The 18,185-nt window shown below is 44.4% G+C and overlaps 1 protein-coding gene and 1 long non-coding RNA gene across 2 annotated transcripts in view; one reads left to right on the top strand and one right to left on the bottom strand.

Moving 5' to 3' along the window:
* The window catches only part of LOC310684854, a 47,922-nt gene extending 33,016 nt beyond the window's left edge, over positions 1-14,906 (bottom strand). The window contains exon 1 of the long non-coding RNA XR_014514878.1: positions 14,758-14,906. This is a non-coding gene — a long non-coding RNA (uncharacterized lncRNA). The remainder of the gene's footprint in view (positions 1-14,757) is intronic.
* Positions 6,528-18,185, top strand: part of MYOM3 (myomesin 3) — a 45,061-nt gene continuing 33,403 nt past the window's right edge. Inside the window, exons 1-7 of the mRNA XM_083454726.1 lie at positions 6,528-6,725; positions 10,941-11,075; positions 11,585-11,659; positions 13,251-13,410; positions 15,100-15,257; positions 15,818-15,913; positions 16,576-16,664. Coding sequence (XP_083310852.1) covers positions 10,969-11,075; positions 11,585-11,659; positions 13,251-13,410; positions 15,100-15,257; positions 15,818-15,913; positions 16,576-16,664 — 685 coding nt within the window. The 5' untranslated portion in view covers positions 6,528-6,725; positions 10,941-10,968. The remainder of the gene's footprint in view (positions 6,726-10,940; positions 11,076-11,584; positions 11,660-13,250; positions 13,411-15,099; positions 15,258-15,817; positions 15,914-16,575; positions 16,665-18,185) is intronic.

The raw sequence follows: 18,185 nt of genomic DNA, 5'->3' as shown, positions 1-18,185 counted from the left end.
TTGACATTGCTCTGATGTCAGAGAGGAAAATCCTCTTTGTCATTTTGGGAGCATCATGAAGCATCTGATATCAGAGCTGCAACATCCCTAGGGCTCCAAATGCCCCCATTTCAGAAACAGGGAGAGGATTTGAACTTGCACTTCAGAGCTTGGCTAAATCTTCCCTTCCCTTTTACCTCTTATTGTTTCCAATGGAGAATAAAACGTGCAAAAAAAGAGCACACCACACCACTTTTATTTTAACTAGCAAACAGACGAAGCAATGCAAGAGAGTTCTTCCATCCTCACTTCCACCTCAAGCCATGTAGGGTGTAGGCAGCGGCTGACTTTGGTGGTACGGAGCCCTGAGCAAGGACAAAACCCCCACCTCCCAATATTTATTATTTTCACAGTAATTCCTTTCAGTACAGTTGCTTTTTAATGGATCTTCTCAGGAGGTATCCATATAAATATAGATTTTAAAAATATTATTATTATTACTATTATTATTTTGCGCCCCCTTGGCTTGATTGGCGCCCTCTGCAGGGGAACTGGCCACACAGCTCTAAATCTGGCGCTAGCACAGTAGAACCTCAGTTTTCGAACATCTCCATTGATGAATGTTTCGGCTTCCAAATGCCGAAAACCCGGAAGTAACTGCTTCGGTTTTCGAATGATTTTTTGGAAACCGAATGTGCCACGCAGCTTCCGTTTTGAGTTTCCCTACTGTATTGAGGCTTCCGTTTTAAGTTTTCAAACATTTCAGAAGTCAAACAGTCTTCCGGAACGGATTACGTTCAAAAACCCAAGGTTCCACTGTATAGAATAAAGTGGCAAAACTGCCTTTGTGTTTCACCATCCTTTGATTTTCCCAACGAAAGCACAACCCTTTTGCTCACTCCAGGTGAGCACCTGGAACCCCCTGGAATCTTGTTACTGCTCAGCAGAGATTGGGGTTGGGTGGGGTGGGGTGGCATGAAACCTTTGCAACACTCTTATCCTGCCAACATCTAAAGCGTATTTGGCGGAAACTCAAAAGTAGCTGCAGGGGGAGAGAATTGCTACCATTCACATTTAAATCCTAATCTTAATCTCAATTTGCATTGTACCTCTGGTTACAAACTTAATTCGTTCTGGAGGTCTGTTCTTAACCTGAAAACGTTCTTAACCTGAGGTACCACTTTAGCTAATGGGGCCTCCTGCTGCCGCCACAGGATGCGGGTGGTGCTGTGGGATAAACCACAGAGCCTAGGACTTGCCGATCAGAAGGTCAGCGGTTCCAATCTCCGCGACGGGGTGAGCTCCTGTTGCTTGGTCCCTGCTCCTGCCAACCTAGCAGTTCGAAAGCACGTCAAAGTGCAAGTAGATAAATAGGTACTGCTCCTGCGGGAAGGTAAATGGTGTTTCCGTGCGCTGCTCTGGTTTGCCAGAAGTGGCTTAGTCATGCTGGCCATATAACCCAGAAGCTGTACACCGGCTTCCACAGCCAATAAAGCAAGATGAGCTCCGCAACCCCAGAGTCAGCCACGACTGGACCTAATGGTCAGGGGTCCCTTTACCTTTATCTTTACTGGTGCCGCACCACCACCACACAATTTCTGTTCTCATCCTGGGGCAAAGTTCTTAACCCGAGGTACTGCTTCCGGGTTAGTGGAGTCTGTAACCCGAAGTGTTTGTATCCCGAGGTACCACTGTATAGGAAGAAAAATGCCAACATCCTTTGAAATTTTGCAGTAGTGGCAGACTGTAAAATTTCACTGAAGCCCTGTGAGACACCCAAATCCGCCGCTCCCTCCCCCCCCCCCCCACCTTCCACGGGATGTTATAGTTGTGACACCTCCTGCAGCGCCTAATAAGCTCTTCATCGCTTGCACTCCCCTTTGTTTGTAGTGCGGTTCTCCAGCCAAGTAATTTGTAAGAAAATGCATAAACTAGGGTAAAATATGCGTATAAACACATAGAAATGACATAGAAAAATGCATTATCTTAGGGGGAATTTGCACTAAAATGCAGGTGAATTTTCAGGAGGACTAAAACAACAACAACCACAACAACACACTCTCATGTGAAAAATGTGGAGAGAACTGAACTAAAATTGGACAAATGAGAAACCAAAATGGCCAAGTTCGTCCATTCCTGTTCAAGAGAACTGAAACTCTTTGCTAGGAAGTCCATATGGTGACCTGGCAGCAGGTAAATGGGTTTTTATACAGACAGAACTTTGCCCTGATAAGTTGATTTGTCTGTGGCTGGTATGTTGAAATTCGTTCATCTGGCTGCTGTGATTTTAGCTGCATGTTGCATCTGCCGTTTTTGTTCCTTATTCATTACTGTTTTGCTTTTCCCTTTTCTTACTGTTTGGTAGCTGCCTTGGGCACTCTTTGGTTGAAAGGAGGGGTCCAAATTTCACAATAAACATTGAATAAATCAATATTTATGTACAGTTTTCCTGTGAGTTAGGGAGAGCTATGAAAATGAACATTCTGGAAGTGGTTCAAAAAGTCTCTTCAGTAGGCGGGAAGGCCTTCTCAGCTTGCTGGAGCATGCTTTAACATCTACAAGATACAAGGATAGGAACCGTCCTAGAGGTTATAAAACATGCCCCATTAAGTATGAGTCACATATTGCACCTCATATGGGGCCACTCCCAAGTGAAAGAACATCACGTCAGTAACATGCCTTAAAGCAGGGGTTGCCAAATGTTTGGGGCCCATGGGTACGTTTGCAAACTGGAGGAACACAAGCTGCAATTATACTTGAAACGAGCCTTAACCAAAGTAGAATACTTCTTCCAAGCCTAATTTCAGCTAGGGAGGGTAGGGAACAGGGCCCTGCAGAGAAGGCCTCTGTTGGCAACTTATGACCTAAAGCAGTGTGTGAAAATAAATACCGTATTTTTCACCCTATAGGACGCACTTTTCCCCCTCCAAAAATGAAGGGGAAATGTGTGTGCATCCTATGGGGCGAATGCAGGCTTCAGGAAGCTCTGCACAACCCTTGGGAGACCGGCTCCGAGGGTTGCGCAGAGCTGCCTGCAGTCCCTGGCTCAGTGCAGCTCTGCGCGGCCATCGGGAGCCAGACGCGAAGTCCCGCCCGGCTCCCGATGGCCACGCAGAGCTGCCTCCAGTCCTGGGCTCAGCACAGCTCTGCGCCGCCATCAGGAGCGGGGCGCGAAGTCCCGCCCGGCTCCCGCTGGCTGCGCCTCCAGAGCTGCCTCCAGTCCCGGGCTCAGCGCATTTCTCCCCATCGCCAGCCCCACAAGCTCGGGGGACAGCGGGGAGGCGGAGCACGCCTTCCCACTGTTCCCGGACCTGGTTCTTCCAGCCCCGCACCTGGGGGGGAAATAAAATATTTTTTCTTTATTTCCCCCCCAAAAAACTAGGTGCGTCCTATGGGCCGGTGCGTCCTATGGTGCGCAAAATATGGTAATCATTGCTACATTGATATCTAGTAAATAGCAGGTCACAGCCACAACTTATATTTCAAACACATTTAATGCACGTGGCTTCGCCACAAATAATCTTTGCAACTGATTACCAGTCACAGAACTACAATTCACAAAACCCTTAATAAAACTACAGTTCCTTTTCTTTCTTTCTTTCTTTCTTTCTTTCTTTCTTTCTTCTTTCTTTCTTTCTTTCTTTCTTTCAAGTCACCATGTGCTTTAAAAATGTGCTAAGTGCACTTTAGATATACAGTGGTACCTCAGGTTAAATACTTAATTCGTTCCGGAAGTCCGTTCTTAACCTGAAACTGTTCTTAACCCGAAGCACCACTTTAGTGAATGGGGCCTCCTGCTGCCGCTGCGCCGCAGGAGCATGATTTCTGTTCTCATCCTGAAGCAAAGTTCATAACCTGAGGTACTATTTTTGGGTTAGCAGAGTCTGTAACCTGAAGCGTATGTAACCCGAGGTACCACTGTATGGGTATGGCTCAACCCCAACAGGCATATAAACACATATATTAGTGAAAGTAACATACCAAAACACATTACATTGGGGGAAATTGCTTGCACAAATGTAAGCACTGGTCAAAACTACACACAAAAATGTGCTTATTTGAATAAATTTGCACAAAAATGTTGATGAATTTCCACGAGGACTCTTAAAAAAAAAAAATCACAAACATGCGGGAATGCAGAGAACTGACTGGAAAAATGAGAAAGTGGGAGAAACTGAAATCCACACATCCCTTGTCAAGAGATAGGCTGAGTGGTTGTGACCCTAAAGGAAGGGGCATGTGCCGCCGTCTGAAGCTTGGGGAAACGTTTAGTGGGATCATCATCAGTCCATTTCCTCCTTCCCTGACCCTGGGCAAGCAGCTGCAGATGTTGCTGACAGCCCAGCCGGCCACCTGTTGGTTTCCATGCAAGGACGGGGCTTTAAAGGGTGCAGGCTGCCCTGCCAGGGGCCGCGTTCCAAGCTCTTGATGCGGGATGCTTTTCTGAGCAATAGCCCGGGGATCCCATGTCAGCAGCATGCCAGGTGATGCCACTCAGCCAGTGATTAAATGCCACGGCGGAGCCTGTTCTTGCTCACTTTTTAAAAAGGAAACCTCACACACAGAACCATCAATGGGGACACTACTGGACCAAAAGGGGAAGGCCTTCCATTTGAAGGAGTCATACAAAATGGAGAGTTCACTGGTGGGCCCACCTTTGAATTAGTTATTATCAGGGACTCCAGCAAACCTTTGTTTGTTTGTTTGTTTGTTTGTTTGTTTGTTTGTTTGTTTGTTTCAACCCAGGCCACCCTCCAGAATTACGAAAGGCGAAGGCTTTTGGTTCAGGCGTGGCTGTCCTTTTTTCTTTGTTTTCTTATAAATTTGCAGGCCTTGAGTCTCTACAGCTGACACCATGTCATGGAAGGCTTAGAGTAGTGATAAGGAGTCTTTGGCCCTCCAGATGTTATGGACTACAACTCCCATCAGCCCTTCTCTTGGAATCATAAAATCATAGAGTTGAAAAAGATCCCGAAAGGGCAACCAGTCCAACCTCATGGTTGGCAATCCAGACTCCTCTTTAAAAACCTCTACAGTGGTACCTTGGGTTACAGATGCTTCAGGTTACATACACTTCAGGTTACAGACTCCGCTAACCCAGAAATAGTGCTTCAGGTTAAGAACTTTGCGTCAGAATGAGAACAGAAATCATGCTCCAGCAGCGCTGCAGCAGGAGGCCCCATTAGCTAAAGTGCTGCTTCAGGTTAAGAACAGTTTCAGGTTAAGAACAGACTTCTGGAACAAAGGTACCCGAGGTACCACTGTAATGAGTCCACAACCTTCCAGGGCAGGTCCAGTCATTCGGATATTTAAAGAAGGACAACATGAAACTCCTGACTTCCCCCAGATACAACGAGGTCCAGCGCAATCTATTTATTTATTTACCAAATTGTATATGCCACCTGATTGTAGTAAAACATTGAACTCATCAATGAAAACCGTTTCAATCATTTAAAGATAAATGCCCTGTTCTCAGAGTCAGGGCGAGCCAGCCCTTGAGGCGATGTGAAGCAGTCACTTCAGGCAGCAGATCTGGACCTAAGGAGTGTGCCACTCGCTGCCAGGGCCACATCCTTGCCCCAGCTTCCATGGGAGCACCCTGCCACTGTGGCTAGTGCCCCCCACTGCCTCCCCTGCCACAGGTATGCCCCGCGAACACCATGGCCACCCTTTCTGCCACAAGTGCACCCCACTCCACCATGCCCCCATCATGGGTGTGTCCACCCTTTCCCAACTGCAACCAGGGAGGAGAAGGAGGCAGCAAAATGTCCCAGACGGGCCCTGCGCACAGTGGTCAGCCAGGTGCCTGTGGGAAGCCTGCAAGCAAGATTCAAGCACAAGAGCGTTCTCCCCTCCTGCAGTTTCTAGCACCTGGTACTCAGAGGCATATTGTGTCCAATAATCAATAAAACCCTACAGGAAGATTTAAAAAAAACTGTTGGAAAGACTATTCAAGGCAGCAGAGATATGAGATGATCAGAGCCTCCCCGAACTTGAAGCATGGGAAGTCCCAAAATTTTTTTATATAATTTAGGCAGAATATTTGGACTATTTGATATGTATTTGTATAATTTGGAACATTAAATGTGATTTGATTGGATTGTTAAAATGGAAAACTTAATAAAAATGATTTAATAAAAAAAAAGTCAATAAAACCCTGCTTTGCAATATAAACGTTGTGCAAGCGATCAGGATGAATGTTCAATAAACAGGTAATCTGGAGGAGCCCTGCTCTCTCTCTCCCCTCCCTCTCGACCCGCCTCTCTCTCACACACAGCACAAATCCACAGATTTGTTCATTGGCTAAAATTTGTGCAAATAAATCTTTCTGAGAGCCCAAACAGAAGAAATCCGTAGATTCTGGGCCTGGAAAATCAGCCTGCAGCTTTTCTTCCTTGTTCTGCTTTGACAATGGCTATGAATACTTCTGACCTAGAAAAATGATCTTGCTTTACCCGTTCAGAGAGCTGTTTGGGGATCATAAATCCTAGATAGTTCTCTCCATTGTCATTGAAATGACATGAGATAATGCTATATTTAAGGCTGCAAGGGTGGGCAGTTTACCCTTGGACACATTCTTCCCGGGACAGTCATTCTTAATGCCATCAAGCACGGGGAAGGCATCCTTCCTTTTGTCCTTTATCTCTCTTCTTCAAGACTAGCTCCCTTGCCAACCTGCTCTCTGATTTTTCTCTACACTGGGATAGCAAAGTCAAGATTTAGAAGATCTCCCAACTTCAGGGAAGGTACGTGATTCCTGCCGCCTGCCCCAAACTTGTATCTTGCTTTAAAGATTGCTTGTGATTCTTGTCGTATGAAAGACTAGCTGGTTTTCATTGTTGCTGCTATTCTTACATTTTGTTTCACAGGAATTCTTTTGCTCGATTTTAAATTAAATATCATTTTAATTTAGCATGGAAGGGAAATGCAGTTCCTCCCTGTTCTTAAACTAAAAAGAATGCTCTGCTCTTTTATTTAGCTCAGATCTCTTTGATTATTGCTATTTATCATTTCTGTCATACTTCACACATCCTATACTGTATTAAAAACACCCTGTGAAGCAACGGGGTGTTATGGACAAAGGGCAACATCACCAATCCTAGTTTTACAACCCCAGTTTGCAGAGCATGTGCCAACTCTAATTTGCTGATCAGATGAAAGGGCACACTATGGTTTCCTGCAACCAGGTACTAGAAGTTCCTAGTCTTGATTGGCAAGAGAGGGCGGGAGCAATGTGGATGAATGCGTAAGATTAAGCACCAGATTCAGCCAACATGGTGCACTAACAAAAGCTAGGACAAGGACACCTGCTAGAAGAATGGGGCTGTCTTCCTGCTCAGCTTCCCCTACCCGAAATCTGCTCTGGATGGTGAGAACCACCAAAACAGTATGTGGGGAGGAGAAATGCTTGCGCTGATGGATCGCACCCCATGACTACTCACTTGCAAGATACTAAACCATAGCTGCCTAAAATGGCTGAACCACCTCCGTGGCTTCCCAGAGGCTCCAACCAGTGTCATGGGCAAAGAGTGTTTCCATTGGCACTCCCATCTCAAAACCCATTAAATTTCCTAACTTCACCACCTCACTTGCCTTCAAGGAGAGCAAACCCCCAACTTGAGAGTATAGCCAAAGTATTTATTGAAAGGGAATGACTGGAGGAGGAGCGAAGCAGCTACAATCTCCACTTCAGGGTCTGCACATCTGTTCACTTGCACTCATACCCTCCGACATTTTGGGAGGGCAAAATGGGACACCTTCCCTCCTACCCGATCTTCCTGCTCCTCCCCATCTGCCCAAACTCCATGCTCCTTCTCCCGCCTGAATTTTGCACTCTTTCTGGCCTCCACCTGCCTGATCTTCATACTACTTCTCCCCCCCCCCCATCACCCGCCCACCTCTCATTGCTCCAAAACCTCAGCCAGGACCCAGTGTTCTCATTTATTTCTCAGTATGACAGTACAATATATGAACAATGGTCCACAGCAGGTAACCACCTTCAGAGTTGCTGCACCCCACCCACCCCACCGTTCCATCTTTCATGCCTCTAACTCAACGGCAACAGCAATGTTTCAAGTGGCCACGGCTAAGGTCAGCAACACCCACCTGCTGTACGGCTAGCCAATGAAAAGAAGAGTTTGCTCTGACTGAGCACCAGCTTCTGCCAATGGCGACACAAAAGGAGAGTGGTGGTGCTAAAGAAGGTGTAGGGGGCTTGAAAAAAATCTAATGGAGGCAAAGGTAAGAGAGCATCTTTCAGCTCTGTTTTTTTGGTGCTGCATTCTGGTGTGAGCCAATTGACTCGCACCACCGCGCGGAACCAAAAACTACAAGTCTTTTGGTCCCAAATGGGACATTCAGGATTGGGATCAGGAGTCAGGAAGGCTTCTGTTAATCCAGGATGTCCTGCTTAAAACGGGACAGTTGCGTAGTATGCGCTAAGCCATTGTGTGCTTAGCATTGTGTGCCAATAAGTACAAAGGAGGCATTTAAAAGAAAACTTAATGAATATGCCCTTTCTGAAATAATAGGGAAAATGAAACACAGCCATCCCCTTCTCCAAATTTTCCAGTGCAGTGCTCCAGCCAAGTAATGTGTACAAAAATGTAAGTACTTGGGTAAGGTGCGCATAGAAATCAGGAGCAGCATAGCTCAATGCACTGCTTGTGGCCAATTGGGAAGTGCCACCCTGCCCTACCCCTGCCACCTTGGGGGCTTCCATGGCTTGAGATGGTGGCCTCACCCATCCCAATGGCTGGGCAGGCCCTGATAGAAATGCATATATTGGTGACAATAGGATGCATAAAAGGTTCCGTTAGTGGGGAAATTTGCACTAAAATGCTGTTGGCCTTTCACGGTGACTTCTAAAAGAAAGATTGCAAACTGTTGATGAAATGTGTAGGACTGAACTTAAGACTGGGGAGAGGGGGAAGAAACAAAAATTGTCAGACCCTTGTCATCCCTCTCCACACAGAGTTAACCTCTCCTGTATTTATTTACTTACGGGGTGACCCTCGTTACAAATGAGTGGAGCATACTGCATGTTCTCATCTCCTGAACTTCTTGTTAAATCATCTAGCAATGTATACCAGAGTACAGCAAATCCTTCAAGACGAAGGCATTTATTTCTGAGTATGTCAAGAGGACTTGCTCATGAGTATATTGCTGGAGTCCCAGAAATGGCACTATCGAATACCCTCCCGCTTGGTGCCTGGCAACAGCCTCTCCCCTTCCAGTTTTTAAAATTGAAAGCGGTGTTGTTTCTTTACTGATTGCTGTTTAGGGAAGTACCCGATATGGGACGGGGGCGGGGGTGTCTGTTGCCTGCTTCTTTGGTCTGTGTTTTGTTTTGGTCGGTGTATAGGTGATTGCCTGTTTCGTGGGCGGCAGCAGTCTTTCTTTAGTGAAAATGAATTTTGTGGAGCCCGCAATAGTTCCTTAGATTGCCAGATGTGCCACGTGGCCCCTAAAAATCAGGGACTCCAAGTACTATATATTTAAAGCCACATCAAATCACTTTAAACCTTTGTGATTTCCCCCAAAGAATTCTGGTTACTATAGTTTATTTGCGTAAGAACGCAAAGAGCACCTAAGTGGATCAGTCCAATGGCCTATCTATTCTAGTATCCTATTCTCACAGGTGACTCTGGGATTAAGCATAACAAGACTTATGAGGAGACCCCTGGTCTCCTCACAAAGCTATAATTCTCAGAGTGGTTTAACAGTTAATGCATACACTTTTGCTATTGCTATCTAATAACAGGTGTGTGTGTGTGTGTGTTTCCTCAGTAGCAGGAAAAATATACCATGTGTCCACATTGTGTCCACATTGCACTCTCTTTTTGCAGAAGTCATTCTGAAGGTACCTGCAAATTTTACCACATAACTTTCTTTCTAGGAGGGCTAGAGACGAATGTCTTTTTTAAAATGAAAGCTCAGAGTCTGGGGAACTTGCCCAGCAGCTCCAGTGTAATCCTTCAAGGACACTGGATTGGTGACCTCAGTGCTAGGTGTTACAGATATCAGGTTACACACCTGGGATTCTGGACTAAAGAAGCAATGACCTCATTTTTTATAATGTACAGTCTAAACAATGTCTTAATTAAATCTAAATAAAGTCTATAATGTAATACTAAAGACTACTAATTTATTTATATCCATTTCGCAGCTGCTAAGTGTTATTTTCATCCCGAATTTAAGACAATTGTCTTTCCACTTGCTGCAGTTCTTATGCTTCCTCTTGCCTGAGCCCTGTTGATGCAAGAGTGATGGGAACACATGCACAGTTAAGGCTGAGTGTTTTGTGTTCACTGCAACAGTTTAACACATGGGCTATTTTAAAACCCGTTACTTGCATTCAAGCATAAACAGTTTATTAAAAGTATTAGCCTCAGATGTTCTAATTAAAACAGAAAATGCATCTTCCAAACAGAACTTGAGACACACAATAAAACCAACATGCCAAAGACAAAAAAAAAACCTATTTAAATCCAGTGAGTTAAATGGGAGTTTCATTTTACAGATTTGGAGACTGTGTTGTCTAACAAGTATTTTGAGTAATTTCTGAGATAATTCACCTGAATAATTTATCTTGGTTTTAACATATCTAGGTGGGGCTTATTGTCTGTTTGGTTGTAAGTTGCTTTGGGTTATCCTGGGCAAGAGAAAGCAAATAACTAATTAACTAACTGAATGGATGGATGGATGGATGGATGAATTAGTGTGTGTCTTCTTCAACAGAGATGGATAAATTCATCAATTTTCAGTTCTCTTGGTTTCTCATTTTTTTCCAAGCAAGTTCTTCACATTTTTCACATTATTTTCCATTTTCTTTTCTAATGTTCTGATAACAATACACCAGCATTTTAGTCTGAATTTTTCCATAAATACAAATGTTTCTATGCAATTTTGCATTTTTGTCTGTTATTTTCATGAACATTTGATGTTATTGTTTCTGACAGGAATTCCCTCCCCCCATAAGTATCCATCATGGAAATCCGAAGCTTTTCCCACCGCAGGGAAGACGAGCAAAAGGAGGAGAGGCACAGAAATCTACAAATGAGCTCTAGAACAAGGAAGGCAAAGTTCAGGACCAGGTTAGCCAAGGAATGAATGAAATGACAAAACCCAGTGCTCCAAAGTGTTTATATATATATATATATATATAGTGTGTGAGCGCGCGCTCGCTAACAGTGAATGCCAGAATTTCAGATAATGTAAACCTTTTGTGATAAATTTTGTGAGTTCATGAAAACTAAGAGCGAAGCTTTGGAAGATTCCTGTGAGAATGTCACTGCAGTTTGGATATTCAGCATATCATATGAGCGGAGTTGCCATTTGTAATGCCAGGAATCTGAATTTAAGATTGGACAAATGGGAATCAGGGAGAAACTGAAATTGACAGATTCACCCATCCCTAACTGAGTATAGTGCTGTTGTATTTAGAAACAGGCTGGGGGGGGGGGTGGCACCTCTAGTCCATGTGAAACATTTTTGTTTTAGAACTTGTCCTGTTATATATCTCCCTTGCTGCACCTTGTAGTACTTCTTTGGTATTCATGAAATCTTTCATTTCTATCTGCTTTCTCAACCTTGGGGGCAACAGTGAAGAAGAAGAGGGCTTCACACGTCTGGATTTGTCCATAGCATCTGCACTTGCATTGACATCGGAAAAATCATGGTAGGTCCAGTAGCTTACCAGAGCAAACCTTTCCAAAATTCTAAAGCATAATGAGTTCAGTTAGGGTCAGTTATCTTAGGGATTGAACTGTGTACATTTGCATAAAATGTGAATGTGAACTGATATCACCAGCAAACCTTTGACGCATTAATTTTCTGGAGCCATACCTGCGAGCATAAGAAGATAGTCATGTGATGCCCTCCAGATGTGGTTCAGCTCCAAAAATCCCTGGTTATTGGCCATGCTGACTAATGTGCGTTGAGAGTCCAAACGTATCTGGAGGGTACCATATTGGCTGCTCGCCATCTAGAGCCCTGCTCATAGGTTAAGAACATAAGAAGATCCTACTGGATCATTCCAATGGCCCATTTAGTCCAGCCTCCTGTTCTCACAGCGGCTAACCAAATGCTTGTGGGAAACTGGCAAGCAGAACATGAGCACAAGAGCCATCTCCGCTCCTGTGGCTTCCAGCAACTGGTATTCAGAAGCATTACTGCCTCTGACTGTAGAGGAAGAGAATGAAAAAGGATAAAGATTGCTAGTTCGGGCAAAACCTGTGTGGGAATATTCAGGGGGCCCCAAGAGGATATATTGTTTATTAATATCCTTCCTAACTTGCACTAGCAAGTGTTAGAATTCCTGTTCCATGACTGCAGTCATGGGATTGTTGTCTATCACATGATGGTGTATGTTTTGACTCCACAGAGTGGGAAGTGACGGAGACAGGATGTTTGTGTTACTGTGTTCCGTGAAGTGGGACTATTGTCCTTTGTTTTATCCCTCTTTGATGTCTGATGCTAGAGAGAGAGGGAGCCATGTTACAGTGCTCCGTGTGTATTTATATGTAAATAAAGTAGATTAGCCAAAATGCTGAGTTGCTGAGGTCTGTTATGCAAGCTGTGAAGACTCTGCAGATCCTTAAGTGTGCCAATGTCTGTTGGCATCGGTCGCTGTGATGTTCGGGCAGAAGAAAGCTTTTGAAGTTCCCAGTTGGGCATGTGTCTCTGCCAGGGTCCTACTTGAGTGTAGGATGAGCTCCTGACAGCAAGTTCCTTTATTTAGCAGAGTGCATTCCCCTCTACACAGCAGAAAACTAGTTGAAAACTTGTGTGAGTTTCTTAAGACAATACGTGATTCAATCTGTCTTGTCCAGATTGAAATGTGTTCTAATATTTTCCTGGTAAGACCCTTTGAATCCCTCCTAAAAGAATAAAGACACCACAGTCTTATTCATAAGCAGTAAAAAGAAAGTTTACTCACGATCAGGCAGAGCACAGTGTGATCCCTGAAGGCAGGGAAGGAAGTTCGCAGGACGAAAGGAAGATGGAAGAGGAGAGAGTGGCAGCAAGCCTTGTCCTTTTACCAGGTCTGGAAAGGTCACACCCACCCACTAGTGACATGCAAGGATGCTCCAGGCCAGGAGGAACAGGAGGTTTCGCCTGGCTGGACCAAACATTCCTTTGCATGTCCACTCTAGGAAAACAAGGAATGTTGTACTTGACTGCTCTTAGTGGATCACATCCCACAACATGAACCCTGCGAGAGGACATGAAAAGCTGGGTGCTATATATTTTATGCTTTCTGTCCCCAGGGAAACGAAAATGAGGCAGAAGACTACTGTTTTGGAGCTAGAGAAAAGAGGACAGAAGAGAGTTCGTTTTGGGAATGAAATGGAGAAACTGGAGAAAACGGTCATTCGGAACTGCCGGGCCTTGCGTGTGAGAGCTGACAAAAAGGCTCTGCGGAGGAAGGTAAGGGGAGGAGCAGCTTAAAGTGGGTTGTTTGAGAGTCAAGAGCCAGCAGCATCCACAGAGGCAAAGTTCATTGGGCGTATACAAACTTTCAGTGAAACTGCTGCGTAGCATTTCAACTCACATTCATCCACCAGCTTGGGGACAGTCTGGAAGCTTGCAAATTGCACTATGAAAATCAGCCTCAAGGCTGCAGCTTTGCGGAGGAGGAATGTCTGGCTCTGCGCATGTGTGGATACTTTTCCATTGCTTTCTGGCAGTGATTTCTGCCAGAGCAACAGATTAAAGTTATGCATGTTAGATGGGATAAGAAAGGGTCAGCACTGCGTGGTTTGCGAAAAGAGAGCCTGACTGTTATATGCAGATACTCTGTTGTTATAGCAAGTGGGTTAACAACCAGCAGGTAAAATAACCAAGCCAGTAAGGAATCTCAGTGTTGATTGACACCTCCTGGTTAGTTCTGAAGCCCCTTCAGCCCCATATGCACTATACATTTAAAGCAGTTTCATCTCACTTTAAACAGTCATGGCTTCCCCCAAAGAATATTGGGAACTGTAGTTTAAGGGTGCTGAGAGTTGTTACCCCACACAGAGCCCCAGAGAAGGTGGATTTACTGTTAAACCATTGCAACCATTGTAGCTCTGTGAAACAGTACATTATAAGATAAAGGAACGTGTTAGATTTCCAAAATTGTGGACATGCGACTTCCATACAGTGGCCACTTATATATCTCCAGAAAGGATGGGGCTGCTCTCCACTAACATTTACTTGTAATAGATCCGCTGAAATTAATGGACCCAAGTTAGCAATGACCATTAATTTCAATCGGTCAACTCTGAGTAGAAGTTAGTTGGATCCAGCCCAGGAGGACACATATCTGCATATATGGATTTATATGTATAGATGCAAATTTCTATGATTTAAATAGAAATACTGTGACAGGTGTGCTGCATGTCAGACATCTTCCTATAAATCATTTGTGGTGTAGTGGTTAAGAGCAGTAGTCTCGTAATCTGGGGAATCGGGTTCGTGTCTCTGCTCCTCCACATGCAGCTGCTGGGTGACCTTGGGCCAGTCACACTTCTCTGAAGTCTCTCAGCCTCACTCACCTCACAGAGTGTTTGTTGTGGGGGAGGAAGGGAAAGGAGAATGTTATCCGCTTTGAGACTCCTGAAGGGGAGTGAAAGGCGGGATATCAAATCCAAACTCTTCTTCTTCTTCTTCTTCTTCTTCTTCTTCTTCTTCTTCTTCTTCTTCTTCGTTCATACCCCACACACTTTCCCAGCTACAAAGGTATATATTTGGATTTAGTGCACCAAAGCAGAAGAACATTTTAACCCATCTTACCTGCACAAACTTAAAATTTGCAGTATGCTCCTGAATCCCTCCCATGAAAGGCTGACAGTCTGGAGGCAAACTTAAGCTTCCTGGGAGAGCTGTTCCATGAGATACCTTCACAGGCTTGACGCTCTGTCTGAAACCTTTGAGAGCTGCTGCCAGTGTACACAATACTGAGCTAGGTGGTCTAATAGTCTGACTCCATATAAGGCAGCTTCCAGAAAGGGCCTGCCTGATTATTCTGTAGCAGAAAACAAAAGGGTGTTAAGAGTTGCCTGCCCAATTCCTGCAAGTGTATTTATAGAACACTAAGATAAAAGGTTTTAAAGCTGTTTGTGGTCCTTATCCTAGGCTGAAGCAAAGGCACAGTTGGAAAAGGAGGTCATGGAGCTGCTTTCTTGCCGGCCGCCCATGTTCTGGATCCCTCTCCGGGCTCACGCCGTCTGGGAAAGAATGAGCGTCAAACTGGAATGTACAGTTCTGGCCTCTCCTCTGCCAGAGGTGACTTGGTGAGTGGGCAGTGATGGAAGAATTCGATTTCAAGAACCCCCTGCAATTAGGGCTGCGGGTGGGGAATTCGATTCAGTTTAAAGGTGACCCTGCTAAACCCACCCTTTTTGCAGCAATATGCAAAGGGAAACACCGTCATCCTTTTGACATTCACACTTCTCTGAAACTTGAAATGAAGTTCTCCAGCCAAGTAAAGTATATGTAGATGTATCTGCTTGGTTAAAGTGTGCACACAAATGCATTTATTAGTGAAAATGACACAAAATGCATTATATTAGGAGAGATGGCTTGCCAAAAAAATGTTTATTTTAAAAAACTGCATACAGAAATATGCTTCTTAGAGGAAATTGGCAAAAAAATTCTGAGAAATTATCATGAGGACTTCTTTCCATTTCTTAAAAAAACACAAAATGTTGGGGAAACATGGAGCACTGAATTTAAGATTGGCAAAACGAGAAACTTAGATAACCAAAATTTACAGATTCATCCACCCCTACCTGAAATCTGGCCTTGCTGCTTCTTTTCATGTCTCTGTGTTTGTTTATTTGCACCTGACTAGGTATAAAAATGGAGTTCGGATTGACCCTCGTCTGGCTCCAGCGGGGAAATACAAGATGAAGAATGACTTTGGAATGCTGACTTTGGACATCAGCAGGTAACGGACTTGCATGAAAGCAAGGAAAAGCCAGATTGTGATTTATCTTTATTGAAACATCAGGTGCCATTTCTCCTCTGAGCTCTCTGCAGAATGTCTTAATAGTCCAACCACAGGTATTAAAAATAAGCACACACTTGTATATTAGAAATCGGGGCTTCTGGACTGAAAGCCGTGTGGCACCCCAACACTTTAAAGAGACTGCAACCCTCCCAGCCTCTTTGTCTATCTCTTGATATTCTCCCTAGACCACGCCCCATCCCAAGCCCCACCCCCTCCCTGGCCCTCCTCTTCACCCCACACAAGTGCCTTTGCCTAGCTGGAATGGGTCCTTGAAGTACAATGATGGCTCTTATTTCCTGGTTGAGGGATGAAGGTGCGTGTATATGTATAGGTGTACCTTTCACTTTTGTGAGGCTAGAATACAGCCTAGTCTGCAAAGTTAAGAATCTCCACGTCAATTGCTCCACCCACCTTTGCCTCTGGCCCCAACCGCCACTTGAATGTGGCCCCCAGAAGGTTCCCCTCAAGAGATTGCGGCCCTCTGGCTGAAAAAGGCATCCCATTCCTGCCCTTGGACTCTGGTCTGGCGCTCATGGCTGTTGAGGCCTCCTGGGGCCCCCTCAGAGCCAGGTGCTTTTAGCTTCCTCTCTTTCTTTCAGGTGCTCCTTGGACGATTCTGCAGAATACAGTGTAGAAGTGAAAAACGCTTATGGCGAAGCCTACTCATTTGCCACAGTGCTCGTCAGGAGTAAGTGGATGTGGGAAAGGGGGAAGTGATTTTCTTTTCTCTCTAAAATGCTTTAGGACTCTCTCAGGAACCTTCCTTGCAGCTTCCTCGTTGTACATAATGTTTGTTTCTCATTTGCGAGGAGCTAATATTTTAGCGTGGTAAAAGCTGTGCTTTAGGACTTCTTGCTTATTGACATTAGGCAGGTGGCCACGCTGTATCGTTTTAGACTCCTGTGGGAAAACCTGTTTATTTCAGCAACCCTACCTAGGCAATATAATTGAGTTGTGCATATTTGTTTTTAAAAGTTTCACTGGTGTTTATGTTTCATAGAAAAAAATATTTTGACCTTGTTTTATTGGTAATTTAGTTTTTGTTCTAAATTCTTCCACTTAGAAGCCACCTCGGCAATTAAGCAGTATATAAATTAATAAACCATCAACATAATGATAAAACAAAATTTTCGTTCAGGAGCCTGAAGTTCCTTGCAGTAAAAAATGGAAATGGAAGACTTTCCATGTGATGCAAAATTACCTTAATCTGCTGTTATAGCAACGACCCATTGTAACAGAAGCAACATATAATTTAATCATCCACAATGTCTACCAGATTGTTTCCCGCATTTACTTTGGTTCAGGCCCCATCTGTTCCATTATGGAATCACAAGACAGAGAAACCAGTAGGAGAACACTTCAATCTCCCAGGACATTCTATACAAGATCTCAAAGTAGCTATCTTATTACAGAAGAATTTCAGAAATAGACTGGAAAGAGAAGTTGCTGAATTGCAACATTACCAAACTTAAAACCATGGAGAGACCTGGTCTGAATAGAGACATTGGATTCTTATCTCATTATATATGATAAAGCTATTTTTAGCCATCTCTTCCCTTGCTTTTTCCTGTAAGACCAATTGCAGTCGTTAAGAGTCGTCAACGGGTTTACCACACCTATCAGCCAATCAACCATTCCCACCACCCTTCTGAGTAATACCCCTCCCCACCCTCTCACCATATATAAGGGTCTGGTGACTTCTTTTTCAGTGTATCTGAAGAAGTGTGCATGCACACAAAAGCTCATACCAATAACTAAGTTAGCTGGTCTCTAAGGTGCTCCTGGAAGGATTTTTTAAAATTTTGTTTTGATTATGGATCCCTGTAACCCACTGGGATTTGTCTCTGGTGGTATATAGGAGATTTTCCTCTACAGCTATGAGGCCGAGACAGTGAGATCTGCAAGTGACCTCTAAGCACATTGTGGATACATAGGGCCTCTCTCTTGGGCAGCGTTCTGGTGCTGTCCAGATGTTCTGGACTACAGCTCCCATGATCCCTGGGCATTGGCCATGCTGTCTGGAGCTGATGGGAGTTGTAGTCCAAAGTATTTGAAGGACACCTGATTGGGGGGAAGTTGCTCTAGATATCTAATGTGAGTTAGCAGACCTGCTGCCTTCCAAGAGTGCCTACCTTCACTTATGCTCTGCCTGTATACCAAACCAAACAATGCAGAACCCTCCAAGGCTTTAGCACCCTCTCATCCAAAG

The sequence above is a fragment of the Podarcis tiliguerta genome (assembly GCF_965153285.1).
Source record: "Podarcis tiliguerta genome assembly, chromosome: 8".
NCBI lineage: Eukaryota > Metazoa > Chordata > Lepidosauria > Squamata > Lacertidae > Podarcis > Podarcis tiliguerta.
This window is presented reverse-complemented; position numbering and strand designations above follow the sequence as displayed.